Here is a 13,801-nt window from a genome sequence, read left to right on the forward strand (position 1 = left end):
CGTGGGGGCGCGGGCGGAGGAGCCGCCGGGACCTGGGCGCGTCTGACTGGATCCAGCTGGGCGGGGTCAGCGTGGGGCCCCTCGAGGAAGGGCTGGGTGTGAGAGGGCAGTGTCTGGAGGACGTGAAAGGGTCCCTGAGGGGATTTCTGAAACGAGAACGTCTGGGGCACATCTGGGAGGAGTCAGAAAGGGGTCGTGAACTGATGCAGTGTCCCCTGCTCTGCGCTCCGCACCACCTCCTGAGCCCCTCTGAGGGCCCCGGTGCGGGGGCGCCTGTGGAGAAAGGGGGTCCAGGGCGCGGGCCGGAGAGCGGCCTCTGGGGTCCGCAGACTGACTAGAATTCTGTGTCGGACGCCATGAGAGGCTCCCAGAAAGCTGCGCCCGCACCCAAGGGAAATCGCCCCGCCCCCAGAGTGGGCGGTGACAGAGCTGCATGTGCAGCTCCCATTTTGACGCCTCGGACCACGCCCCTCTTTGTTTCGTCTTTCTCACTGACCAATGGGCTTGAAGTGTGGCGACCACGCCCAGCCAGCCCCGCCGAGTTCTGCCCTGAACCTGCGTCTCCTGGCTCAGTCACACATCTGCACGGTAGCTGCCAGGAGCAACTCGCGTTGGTTGCCGGGATCATGGTGATGTGCCCCACCCAGCCCCGCCCCCTCCACGCCCCGCGATGTCGGAGGAAACCCGACAGAGCAAGCTGGCTGCGGCCAAGAAAAAGGTAAAACGTCGGGGTCGCACCCCCCGGCCCAGCCCACTGCCGCTCTGACGGCCGGTCCGTGGGTTCTGTGCGGATCCTCAGACACTCTGGTCGAGCCCGAACGCCCCTTGGCTTCCCCCACCCAAGTCCTCTCAGCCAGCACCGCCCCCTCAGCACCCAGACCCCGCCCTGGCTTGTCGCCCCTGGGTGACTTTGGGCCATTGGCTCCTGGGGCTCCTCGGCCCAGCCTCAGACCTAGCCTCCTGCCTCCCGAAGCCGGACCTTCTGGGGTCTGTGGGCTGAGTCTCCAAGGACTCGGGTCCCTACCCTGCGCCCCACCTCCCCCTGCACAGAGTGTGGGTAGGGCAGAGTGGGATGCACTGAGGCCAAATCCCCCTGGGGACTGTCATTACCTTTAGCTGGGGCTTTGATCTCCTGGCCCAGTCCCCTAAGTCCTCACCCCCTTTCTGCTTCTGCCTGCAAGGGGACTGGGGACTTGGGGACCCCCTTCCTCAGCTCGGACACTGACAGTGAGATGTGTCCCATTCTCGGGGAGCTGGAAGTGTGGGCAGTGTTTCTGGGTGACCGCGGGAAAACAGGTTTGGTTTTCCCCCAGGTTTCGACTCTCCAGAGACTTACTTTGGGGGTTGTGCGAGTTCTCAGGCTCTCTGGAGTGACAGCTGTGTGACCGTCTGTGGAACAGACTTTGGGAGACTAAACTTTGTAGCCTGAACCCTCCCCAGGGGAGTTTTTGAAGCTGGGTGAGGGCACTGCCACAGAGGAGCAGGCAGCAGCTTGGTGAGGCCGCCCTGGGGCTTGGGTCAGAACCTGTCATGATGTCATAATGGGCCCTTGGCTGGAATAATGCCTGGGTTCTACTCTTTCTCCTCGGTTTCCAGGGTTCCTCGGGGTGCCCCTCGAAGTTCTGTGAGGTTCTAATATGGAAGGAAGGACCCAATGTCTTGTTTCCAAACCACACAAAATGCAATTCCTGACCCCATAATGTTTAACCTTCTACCTCTACCTCTGGTTTTGTTCCCAGCAGCTGCTGATTCTTGGCAGAACCCCAGAAGTGAGAGTTGGAAGCTGATTTTAAATTCCATCATTCCCTTTTATTGAAGGCATGCTGTCAGTTCTTCAGACATTAACTGATCGTTCCAGCCCCTTGAAGGGTTGTCGGTGGCATGAAGTCAGTGGTGGGCATGAGAGTTCTTGTGAACACTGTGAAGTAGGATGTGACCGCAGGGGCTTAGGGCATTCCAGAGAATCAACTGCTTTTCCTTTCCACAGTTAAGAGAGTATCAGCGGAAGAACAGGCGTGGTGGTCCTGCAGGAGGAAAAAAGAAGAAAAACCTCAAAAACAGCAGTAGCCCTGAGACAACCACTTCTCGGGGTTGTCACTCAACTGAGGATGTGAGTCTTGGCTGGCCAGGCTGCTGGGGGCTTGGGGGCTAAGGGGCAATGGGGGGTGGGGGTTGGGGATCCAGAGGACAGTGGAAGATGGTGGAAGGGAGTGTTAGATACTGGTCAAGGATTCTGGGTCTGAATGCTCCCTTTCCCTCTGCTAGGGATATGATGTAAGGCAAACTGTTCAAGCTTTCTGGGCCTCTCTTTCCACATCTGTGAAATAGATAGGGCTGATGTTTTACTTACAAAGTTTGAGAGTTTTTGCTGTTCTCGTATTAATCCAGAATACAGGGTCTTGTAACATTCATAGTCGCTGGTATTTGCGACTTCCTCATCCCCGGCCTCAGGAAAAGCCAGGTCAGTGAGAGCAGCCCGGCCATCGGGCTGTCCCCTTAGGAACCTTGGCTCTGGGTGACCTCAGAAAAGTCACAGCCTCCCCTGGGCTTCCGTTTCAGGCCGTCAGATATTATTGGATTGGAACAGTGTCTTCTAATTGTTGAGCTGTAGCCTCCCTGTTCAAGAGAACCCTTCTGCAGAAGTCTGGTTTTAACATGGAGAGTGGGGGTCGTGTCTGGGGGAGGGTCTGAGAGCCGTGCTGGTCAGTGACTGTGCTTCCTGTGACTCTGGGGCCTGGGGACTTTTCCCTCTGTCTGGCGAGGCAGCAATGGCCAGTCTGAGAGGATGGCCTGGAGGCCACGGTGTGGATCTCTGCTCTTCCTCAGCCTCCGTTTCCTGACTCCACCTCTTCCTTCCCCGACATCCTCGCCTCTCTCTAAGCCACGTCTCTGTGTCTTCCCCTGCCCTTGTTTTCCCCTTTTCACTGCCTCTAGATGCAGGACATACTGAAGGTGCTGGTGTCTGACCTTAACCGTTCTGATGGGGTAGCACTGCCCCATAGGACAAGTGGAAGGGGAGGCAGTGCCGAGACCCCCCCTCTCTGGCTTGCTGCCTCCCAGATGTGCATGTCCCTGAGGCTTGTCTCATTTGCTGCATACTCTGGCTTGTTTTAAGTTGCTGCCATTAACCCTCGGCCTGCTTATGTCTGCTTCCTCCCCTGCTTGGCTAATTGCATTTTTTCCCTTCCCTTGTGTCTTTTATCATCTTGGAGAGGGTAAGGCACACCTCAAAGATTCGGTAATTTGGGAATAACTTCCAGAGCAGGTCTGTGGCGTTTTGGGCTTTGAATGCCCAGTGCGGTCAGACCAGGAGAGATTTGAAAACATACAAATGCTGTTACATTTTGCCCTCTGGGCAAGTAGACCAGATAGAAGTGAGTGATTTTTCAACTTGATGAATTCCATTTTGGTTTGAGAGTGAGAAGGTAGAATTAAGAGAAAATGAATTGGCTTTATAATCACAAGGATGGAGGTTAGCTTTTCAGAGGAACTAACCGGCAAGGATGTGAGGCTACCCAGACAAACCAGTGCTAGGACACTCTGCCTGCCCCTCGTCTCTTTGACATATCAGATGGGACACTCAACCAACCGTGTTCACTAGGCCCATGGATGGCAAAGGCATTGGATGCACAGTGGTGGAAGTAGAAGAACAAGACAGGAGGTGCCATGGGGGTGGCAGAGTCCTCTGAGGGGGCAGAGGAAAGGCGGCAATAGGCCAGCTGCATGGCTAGGTGACGGAGGTGGGTTCCGAATGGACTTGCAGCTGCAGGAGGTGGCGTTTGAGGCCAGTGTGAAGATTAAAGGTGGGTAATATTCATCCACGTGGTGAGTGGTGGAGGCAGAAGGAGTGATGAGGTCATAGGCAGCATCGTGAGGTCATAGAACACCTTTCAGGGCTGCAAGGAGCCTGAGTTGGGGGAGGGACAGGGCACAGGCACGCAGGGCTAGGTAGGCCATTACCTGCAGATAATGTTGGCACTTCCTAACTACCCCAGGGCCTTCAGCCAAGCCAGAGTAGCAGGGCTGATCTGGAGATGAGCCTGGGGAAAGGGACAGGTGGCTGGTCAACCATCACGGCGGCTCCCACACAGGTAGGTCTGAGTAGGGGCCATGATCACTCTGTGGCCTCAGAGGAGACAACAAATGGCATAGTCTGGGCAGGGACCAGGCACGAAGTCCTGACAGCTGAGTACTTGACTTCGAGTAGCTCAGTGTACTTGAGCCATCACAGTGTCTGCATGGTTGGCATGAGCAGGAAGCTGGAGTCAGAGCTGGAGCTAGGAATCGGGCTCAGGAACTCTGAAGTCAGGTGCAGTCTTCTCATCTGGTGTCCTGACACCCAAGCGAAGCTCCACCTTCAGACTGAAAGCTAGGAGCAGCCTTCTCACCTTCTGTCCTGACACCCAGCCGAGCTCCACATTCAGACGGAAAGCGAGATGCAGGCTTCTCATCTGATGTCCTGACACCCAGGCGAAGCTCCACCTTCAGACTGAAAGCCATGAGTAGCCTTCTCATTTGGTGTCCTGACACCCAGACAAAGCTCCACCTTCAGACTGAAAGCCAGGTGCAGGCTTCTCATCTGGTGTCCTGACACCCAGACAAAGCTCCACCTTCAGACTGAAAGCCAGTTGCAGGCTTCTCATCCGGTGTCCTGACACCCAGGCGAAACTCCACCTGCAGACGTGAAGCGAGGTGCAGGCTTCTCATCTGGTGTCCTGATGTCTAGGTGAAGCTCCACATTCAGACTGAAAGCCAGATTCAGACTTCTCATCCGGTGTCCTGACACCCAGACGATTTTCCCCTTCAGACTGAAAGCCAGGTGCAGGCTTCACATCTGGTGTGCTGACACCCAGCCCATCTCCACATTCAGACGGAAATCCAGGTGCAGGCTTCTCATCAGGTGTCCTGACACCCAGGCGCAGCTCCACCTCCAGTTGTGAAGGAGGTTCTGGTTTCTAATCTGGTGTCTTGACGCCCAGGTGAAGCTCCCCCTTCAGTCTGAAAGAGAGATGCAGGCTTCTCATTTGGTGTCCTGACACCCAGGTGAAGCTCCATCTTCAGACTCAAAGCCTGGTGCAGGCTTCTCATCTGGTGTCCTGACACCCAGGCGAAGCTCCACCTTCAGACTGAAAGCGAGATGCAGGCTTCTCATCTGGTGTCCTGACACCCAGGCGAAGTTCCACCTTGAGACTGAAAGCCAGGTGAAGGCTCATCTGGTGTTCTGACACCAAGGTGAAGTTCCACCTCCAGATTTGAAGGAGCTTCAGGCTTCTAATCTGGTGTCCTGACGCCCAGGTGAAGCTCCACATTCAGACTGAAAGCCAGATTCAGGCTTCTCATCTGGTGTCCTGACACCCAGGCAAAGCTCCACCTTCCGACGTGATGTGCGGTACAGGCTTCTCATCTGGTGTCCTTACACCCAGGTGAAGCTCACCCTTGACTGAAAGCCAGGAGCAGGCTTCTCATCTGGTGTCCTGATACCCAGGCGAAGCTCCACCTCCAGACGTGAAGGAGGTTCAGGCTTCTAATCTGGTGTCCTGAAGCCCAAGTGAAGCTCCACCTTCAGACTGAAAGCCAGGTGCAGGCTTCTCATCTGGTGTCTTGATGCACAAGAGAAGCTCCACCTACAGACTGAAAGGCAGATGACTTCTCATATGGTGTCCTGACACCCAGGTGAAGCTCCACCTTCAGTCGCGATGTGAGGTGCAGGCTTCTCATCTGGTGTCCTACACCCAGGCGAAGCTCCACCTTTAAACTGAACGCGAGGTGCATGCTTCTCACCTGGTGTCCTGACACCCAGCCGAACTCCACCTTCAGACTGAAAGCCAGGTGCAGGCTTCTCATCTGGTGTCCTGACGCCCAGGCAAAGCTCCACCTTCAGACGTGATGGGAGAGGCAGGCTTCTCATCTGGTGTCCTGACAACAGGCGAAGCTCCACCTTGAGAAGTAGAATTGTGACTTGGTTGTTCACAAAGTAATCACAGTACATAGATTCTATTTTCTTTTACTTATGTTTGTATTTGAAAAGCACAGTTATAGAGAAGCCAAGATGAGAGAGAGAGAGAGAGAGGGAGAGAGAAGTCTTCCATCTGCTGGTCCACTCTCCAAAGGTACAACTGCAGACTCAGCACGCCTCATCCTCATCTGTAGACTTTGCAGCCTGGAATCTAAGGAGGCAGCCAATTGGGGTTTTCAGAGGCCAGGGCTGAAGTGTCCAGAGAGCAGGCAGCAACTCCCTGCCTTCACTCTGCTCCTCTGGCTGCTGTCACTTGTTCAGTCATCTTGGCTGTGTGCGGCCGTCTGGCCTGCTGAGATGAGGTGGTCTCTAGAGCCAGATGCGTGGACCGAGAGTTAGGCCTGAGCCTGGGGAGAAGTTGGATGGGGCTGGCCGAGGGAGGGGGTCCCACTGCGGGAGAAGGAGGAGAGGCTTCTCCACGGCTCCAAGCACTAGATCCCTGCATTGTTCCCTAGCAGTTTTTCTGGCAATGAGGCGCCATAACCTCCATGTGCCAAGTCAAAGAGCAGACATCTTACCTGTGATTTCCTGGCTTCTTTTGGTAGAGTAGGTGTTTCTGGAGCTGCGAGATTGGGCTGAGAGGTATGCCCATGAGGCGGCTGTGGTTGATTTTATCTCCAGAAAGCAGGGAGGGGCTTCTTGGGCAACATTTCTCCTTGGAAAGGCCTGAATCAGAGAACTACAGCTGATGGTTGAGGCAGAGAGGAGGGCAGGGAGAAAGGGTGGAGAGCAGGAGAGGGCAGCGGCAGAGAGCTACCTGGAGGGAGCCCCGTCACCACCAGCGGCCTCGGCCCAGCAGGGGCCTAGAGTTAGGGTCACTGTGCGGCAGAGACTGGCTTCCTGGAAGAACACTGCCGTGCTCCCTGATGTTGGTGCCCGTTCCTTCTGCCTGCTGCGGCTGCCGGAGGTCAGAGCCCTTGCTGAGGTCCAGGGAGAACCAGGGCCTCGTGTACACAGAGGTCGTAGTCCCCTTCCTTTGAGCTTTGGCCACCTGAAAAGATGCCACGTGTCCCCAAGCCTGGGCAAGCCATTCCCACAACCCCTGTGGTTCCCAGCATGTGTGACTGTCACTCTGACTGCTACGACATCTTCCTACCTGCTCTGTGCCCTTGTGTCCATGGCAGCGAGGCACCTCCTCTCCTGCACGGCCCCCTAACCTCCTGCTCCTCCCTGACAGGCGCCCAAAGACCGCGCTGCTCCTGCACCACCCTCTGCTGATGCCACCATGTTACCTGGTGGTGTAGCGCCCCCTGGCGCTAGTCTAACTAGCATGGCACCAACTCGGGTTTCTGCCTCTGTCCTTGTGTCTGCTACTCCCGTATGCTTGCACCATCTCCCTTCCCAGATGACTGCGCCTGCTGTGCCTTCTCTTCTCCTTTCTTCCGGCAGCTTGGTTCCCAGTGCCAGGCACCCTTCCCAGCACTGGGGTGGGGGAGGCCAAGATGGGGCTTTCTCTTGAGCTTGTGGCAGTGGCAGGTTGCTGGAAGGAGCTGGGCTCCTGCCACCCCTGGGTGGTTCTTACTGGAAATCAGGTGATCACTCTCTCTTCTCCCTCAGATCCATGATGCTGACCATGGCCCTGTCCTCATAGATGAGACCAAGTGAGTGTCTTCCTGTGCGGGCAGCAGTCCCTAAGCCATGGGAGTGAGGGCAGGCCACGGCCCAAGGACCTCTTTTGCATCAAGCCCCTGCACCCCTGACCTCTGTGTGCCTGTCCCTAGGACATTGTCCTCCACGGAGAGCCTGCGTCAACCTGCTCAGCAGCTCCATGGTCTTGTCTCCGAGGTACCCAGACACTGAGACTCAGGAAGGGAGGAGAGAGAGGAAAGGACAGAATGGAGGCTGGGATTCCTGAGAGATGGGCAGATCCTGGGATAGACTGACCTGCTGGGCCGTGTTGGGCAGGCTGGGTGATGGCTTCTTCTTGGAAGCCATACAGATGAAGGACATGGCCATGAGAACGGTGACCATGTATCTCAGTGCAGGAAGCATAGGGAGAGCATCACTTGGGAAGGGAGGGGGATGGTGATGAGTGTTAGGAAACTGGCGCAGTTGGCTGCATGGCCCAGCTACCTGAGCCAGGCTCCACCCCCATCCTAATGGGATTGGCTGCTCCTGCTTCCCTGCCCGCCCTCAGGCAAAGTTTTAAAAGGGCCTGTTCCTGAACACGTGCTCTCTTGCACCCTCTCCCCTGCTCTCTCTTGCTCGGTTCCTCTCTCCAGCCTCCTCCTCTGGGCTCTTGGCTCAGCTCTCCTCTCTCCTCTTCTCTGCTTTAACTTCTCTCCTTGCTAGCTCTTCTCCTTTCTGTCTCTCTCTCTCTTACAGTCTCCCTCCCTTTTTTCCTTCGCCGCTCCTTCACTCCAGTCTGTAGGTTGTTCCCCAATAAACCCTTTCCCTTACTCCGGTGTCCGGTGTGCTTTGCGACAGCTAACATTAAGATATAACAGTGAGACCCAGGAGAAGCTGGCATAGAGGGTGAGGAGAGGAAGAGGCCAATCTGGGCAGAGGAGTTGCCAGGTGGAGGTGGGGGGGGGAGAGAGGTAGTCTGAGGGTAGGCATAGACGGTGATGAGAGGAAGAGGCCAGGCTGGGCAGAGGAGTTGCCAGGTGGAGGTGGAGGTGGGAGGAGAGGTAGTCTGAGGGTAGGCATAGAGGGTGATGAGAGGAAGAGGCCAGGCTGGGAGAAGAGTTGCCAGGTGGAGGTGGAGGTGGGAGGAGAGGTAGTCTGAGGGTAGGCATAGAGGGTGATGAGAGGAAGAGGCCAGGCTGGGCAGAGGAGTTGCCAGGTGGGGGAGGAGGTAGTCTGAGGGTAGGCATAGATGAGAGGAAGAGGCCAGGCTGGGAGAAGAGTTGCCAGGTGGAGGTCGGGGGGGAGAGGTAGTCTGAGGGTAGGGACTTGGCGGTGGAGGATGTAGCATCTCCATGGGAGCTCTTGTCTCTTCTAGTCAACGTCCTACATCAATGGAGAGAGCCTCACATCTTCCTACATGAAGGATCTGGAGGTGAGTGGCTCTGCAGGGCCAGCCCCCCTCTTCTCCCACAGCAGGGGCTGAGTGCCCTGCTGCCAGCTGAGACAGCCCGTGCCACCCCAGCCCTAATGACTGCTCTCTTTGCCTCTCCTCAAACCCTCCTGCAACTCCTCCTCTCTGCATGTGCCTCAGAGCAGGTACCAAGAGCTGGCAGTAGCCCTGGACTCCAGCTATCTAACAAACAGCTCAGTAACACCATAGAGGAATTGGTAAGAGCCCAGTGGGGTCCCCTGATTCCATGCTGCCCACCTTGGGCTTCTGTTTCCCCACGGGCTCTGAAAAAGGGGCTGGGGGCCCCCTGGTGTGAGGGAGAGTGGGGTGCTGGGTGGACCAGGTCTCAGCTGGAGGGACCCCAGAGCAGGGAGCGTGCAGCATGGCTCTCATCCTGTTGCTGCGCTCTCTGCCTCCTCCCTTCTTCAGATACCCCTGCTTGCACCCTGGCCACACAGCCCTGGGATTGTGGCCTCTCGTTCAGCACTGGCCATGAGCCTCATGTCCCCACCCTGACTCAGGCCCTGACCTGAGTTTTGAGTTTGGAAAAGCGCCTCTCCGCCCTGGGCTTGAGTTCCCAAGGAGGTTGAAATGGCAGTTGTCAAAGGGCTCTTTTAGCTCTAAGAATCCAAGATTTCCAGGCTCCCTGGGATGTCAACCTCAGGGAGAGAAGGGATCTTACCTGTGCTTTTCATTCCTGTATCCCCGCTGTTAAGAGCAGCCCCAACCCCTATGTAGCACGTGCTGAGCTGTCAAACGATGCGCACACCCCTGTAAATCCAAACCTAGTGGAAGGCCTGTCTTTTCTCACATTCCGTTTCTGGAGGCTCACCTTACTGTCCCCTAAGGAGAATCCCGATTCAGACTCGGTTCCATAGCTGTGAGCAAAAACCAGCAAAGACCCACATGCTCTTTCCTTGGGAGCCTCAGGACAGGCCCTGTGCCCATAGGGTCTGAGAACGTGCCAATCCCGCTCTGGCCCCCTGCCCACCCCCTCTTGCTCTGGGAGTGGAGTAGAGGGGACATCCTTAGTCACCTTCCCTTCTTTGACTCTTCCCCACAGAAACAACAGAACCAAGAAACTATGGAGCAAGTGGAAAAAGTAATGTGATTTCTGTGTCTGCTCATGGCACGGCTGCTGGGTCTACACCCCACGCCCTCCCCCTCCAGGGTCCCTGAGATCTGATGTAGCTTTTCTGTGTTTGCAGCACACCAAGGAACTGACCAAAGAGCGAAATGCTCTGAAACTGCTGTTATACAAGAACAAGTAAGAAGGGGAAGGCGGTGGGGAGGAGTCTGGGGGACCTTAGTACAGGTGATGAGGAGAGGGGTGCCGGGGAGCATGAGGAGGAAGTGGCTGTACAGGCTGGGACGTGTGCAGAGCCAAGCTCTGGTCCCAGCTGTGCCACCAGCTCATGCGATGGCCTCAGGCAGCTCAGGTCCTCTCTCTGGCCTGCCATGGGAGTGACCTGATTGTTGGGGACCCCTCCAACACCAAGGTTCTTGGCAGGTGCAGCAAGAAGATGGGTTGGTCACCAGAGCGGTGCTCTCTGTTTGCTCATTCCTCTCACCACAACAAAAACAATGAGGACCTGAAGCAGCAGAACTCTGAGCTCCGAGAGAGGCTTCGAGTCCTCGTGTCCGAAAAGAAGACCCTGCGGCTGGGCACGGAGGAGCTGCAGAAGAAGGTGGGAATGTCTGAGCTGCTGCTGCAACAAGCAAGAGGCTGCAGCCCATGGAGCACCAGCCCTAGCCCGCGGGGGCCACCATCCCCAGGGACTGTCAGGGAGGCCCCCAGCCAAGAGATGGAAATTCTGAATCCTTATTCTGGTCCTGCCCTAGAATCCTCCAGAAATTGCTAGAATTCTGCACAGAGCCCCTACCTGGACCTACACAATCAGAATCTCAGTGATACAGCTTTTCAAAAATGTGTATTTAAGCATCTCGGTTTCCGTTAGGAAGGCAGAGGCAGACAGACAGAGATGGAGGGAGATCTTCCATCCACTAGTTCATTTTCAAAATGCCTTCAACAGCCAGGGCTGAAGCCAGGAGATTGAAACTCAATCCAGACCTCCTGTGTGGGTGTCGGGATCCCAGGAGGCCATCCCCTGCTGCTTCCTAAGTTGCACAGTACAGCAAGTGCACCTGCTGTGGACTGCAGCCAGAGGTGGCTGTGTGTTTGGGTTTTGGGGGCAGCATCGGTTTAGAGGGAGGCAGTGGCCCCTGCTCATGGCTCTTTTCCCTGTGCTCTGGGCAGCTCTGCACACTGAGGGAGGAAAAGGAGCGCAGCCTGAGTCAGGTGCGGGAGCTGGAGACCACCGTGGCCGAGCTCAAGAGCCAGATGGGTGAGCAGGGGCAGAGGTAGCCTGGGAGCAGGATAGGTGTCGGGTGCCCTGGTGAGGGGTGTTGTGGCAGAGGGAAGCAGGTCTGTGCTGGTGGATGGCAAGTCTTGTCATCTCTCTGAGCCTCGGTGACCTCATCTGTAAATAGGGGTGGCGTACCCACTGTCCACCATGCACGGTCAAGCACTCTGTGTCCTGGCTTGGAAGGGTAATGACCATTTGAATATGGAAAGTCATTAGCCAAGAAGCCAGCACTGGGGTGGGGCAAGCAGTTGGCCTGAGGAGCTAAGGACCAAGCAGGAGCTTTTTGAAAACCCAGAGGCCAGGGCCCCTGATGGCTGCTTCCTTTCTCAGCTGAGCCTCCCACCCCAGAGTCCCCAGCTTCCCCCGCAGGGCTGTCGGAGGTGGAACAGCAGCTGCAGGCGCAGGCTGAGCAGCTGCAGAAGGAGCTGGAGAGCCTGGAGGGACAGCTGCAGGCCCAGGTGCAGGACAACGCAGGCCTGAGTCGCCTGAACCAGCAGCAGGAACAGCGGCTGCTGCAGCTGGAGCGGGAGGCGGAGCTGTGGGGCAACCAGGCCGAGGAACGCACACAGAGCGACCGCGTGACCATCAGCCACGCTCCTGCAGAACCGGGAGCTCAAGGAGCAGCTGGCCAAGCTGCAGGATGGCTTCGTGAGACTGGTGTGTTTGGCCTCCCTGGGCAAGGCCTCTGGTACAAAACACTTCCCTCTGGGCCTTCACTTCCCCCCAACCAAAGGGGATGGTGATTGACCTAGGCAGGTGCCCTGTGAGCCAGGATCCTGCTCAAATGTCTGTCGGAGGAGAGGGGCTGAGCTTCCAGCCCTCCCAGCACTGTGGGAGGTGGGCACCTGGTGCTGGGATCCGGATGCAGCCACTTTGGGTGGCAACGGATTGCTTCTCTCTGTGCAGAGCAATGACAACATGCGGCTCACCCTCTCGCTGCAGGCAGAGCAGCACATCAAGAACGAGCTGGCCAGGGAACTCGGCCAGCTGCAGGAGAAGCTGGGGGAGCTGAAGGAAACGGTAACGCTCAGCCCGACTGTGAAGGACTGGGCCATGGGGACAAGTCTCTGGGGAGGGCAGTGCTAGGCCCAGGAGGGAGGCCGCTCCAGTCTGGAGTGACAGGTGACCTCCATGTCGACTGTCCTGCCTCTCTTAGGGCTGGTAGCCCCGGGCTCCTCCCAGGCCTGGACATCATTGTCCCACAAGAGGCGTGTCACCCAGCTCTTCTGGTCACTACACAAAGGCTACCCTTTGCTAAGCCTCGGATTCCTGATGAAGGAACTTAGCATTTTTTCCTTACACAGGTGTTGAGGATGAGCTGATATTGTGCATGTAAAGTATTAGGCACAAGTGTTCCCCTAACAGCTGATGCCTTCCCGCTCACGTGTGGCCTCAAGTTAAAGTGATGGGAAAGAAGGGGATGAGGTGTGAGGCTGGGTGCAGGAGACGCGGGGCTCTGTGCCACTCCCCTGCAACCAGTGGAATTGGTTAGCAACCCCCACCTGCCCTCATGCTCCCCCCACCCCCCTTGGTCTTCCGCAGATGGAGCTGAAGAGTCAGGAGGCTCAGGGTCTGCACCAACAGCGCGACCAGTGCCTGTTCCACCTGCAGCAGCACGTGGCCGCCTACACACAGCTGCACTCTGAGAAGAAGGTGCTACACAAGCAGAACCCTACTGCGCAGCAGCTCAGGAAGCAGCCACAGGAGATGCAGAACCCCCGGGAGCACCCAGGCCTGGGCACCAACCACTGCATCCCCTTCTACCGGGCTAACGAGCATGACGACATTATCGTCTAACACCAGATGCCGTCAGCCCAGAGAGCCCCAAACCCATCCTTGCCACTCCACCCCTGCTAACCACCCTATCCCCTGCCGTTCCTTCCCAGTTCCCTTCCCTCCTTAGCCAGAACCCCTGATGGGGAGAGAAAGGCCTCTTTAGGCTGCCTCTCTGGAGGACCCCAGGGGCTCCTGGGGCCTCCTCATTTCCAGCTCCATCCTCAGAGGCCGTGACCAACACAGGCAGCATTTGTGTGGCCCCCAGAACAGCCGAGACCAGGGGGTGCTCATCCACTTGGGCAAGTCAGCCAGGCAGTTTTCATCGCCCCTCTTGGGGCTGTCAGCCTGGCCAGCATAATCTGGCCAGGAACATCACATGGGGGCATCAGCAGGCAGAGACATGAGGGCATCAGGAGAGGAGGGCATCTGAGTGAGGGTCATTGCTGGTCGGGGGCACCCGGGAAAGGGCATCACTGGGCAGGGGTCACTTCTGGGGCAGGGGCATCATCATGGGCAAGGGTTACTTCCAGGCCAGGGGCATCATGGGTAAGGGTATATGGGCGAGGAGGGCACAATAGGATGAGGGTCCTCTGGGCGAGGGCAGTCCCTTATTAAGGGAGGCTC

The 13,801-nt window shown here is 56.9% G+C and overlaps 1 protein-coding gene across 1 annotated transcript; it reads left to right on the forward strand.

Moving 5' to 3' along the window:
• The first annotated feature begins 356 nt into the window (after positions 1–356).
• On the forward strand, positions 357–13,198 carry LOC103352368 (golgin subfamily A member 2). The gene is given in 19 exon segments (XM_089321930.1): positions 357–420; positions 648–718; positions 1,988–2,110; positions 2,935–2,998; positions 4,040–4,056; positions 7,194–7,301; positions 7,574–7,617; positions 7,738–7,801; positions 8,961–9,017; positions 9,177–9,216; positions 9,219–9,253; positions 10,099–10,137; positions 10,244–10,302; positions 10,546–10,723; positions 11,197–11,380; positions 11,732–11,990; positions 11,992–12,058; positions 12,308–12,421; positions 12,944–13,198. Coding segments are annotated over 19 exon segments (1,842 nt in total).
• Positions 13,199–13,801: the final 603 nt, after the last annotated feature.

The sequence above is a fragment of the Oryctolagus cuniculus genome, chromosome 19, assembly GCF_051225735.1.
Source record: "Oryctolagus cuniculus isolate XC-2025 breed Fujian yellow rabbit chromosome 19, ASM5122573v1, whole genome shotgun sequence".
Lineage (NCBI taxonomy): Eukaryota > Metazoa > Chordata > Mammalia > Lagomorpha > Leporidae > Oryctolagus > Oryctolagus cuniculus.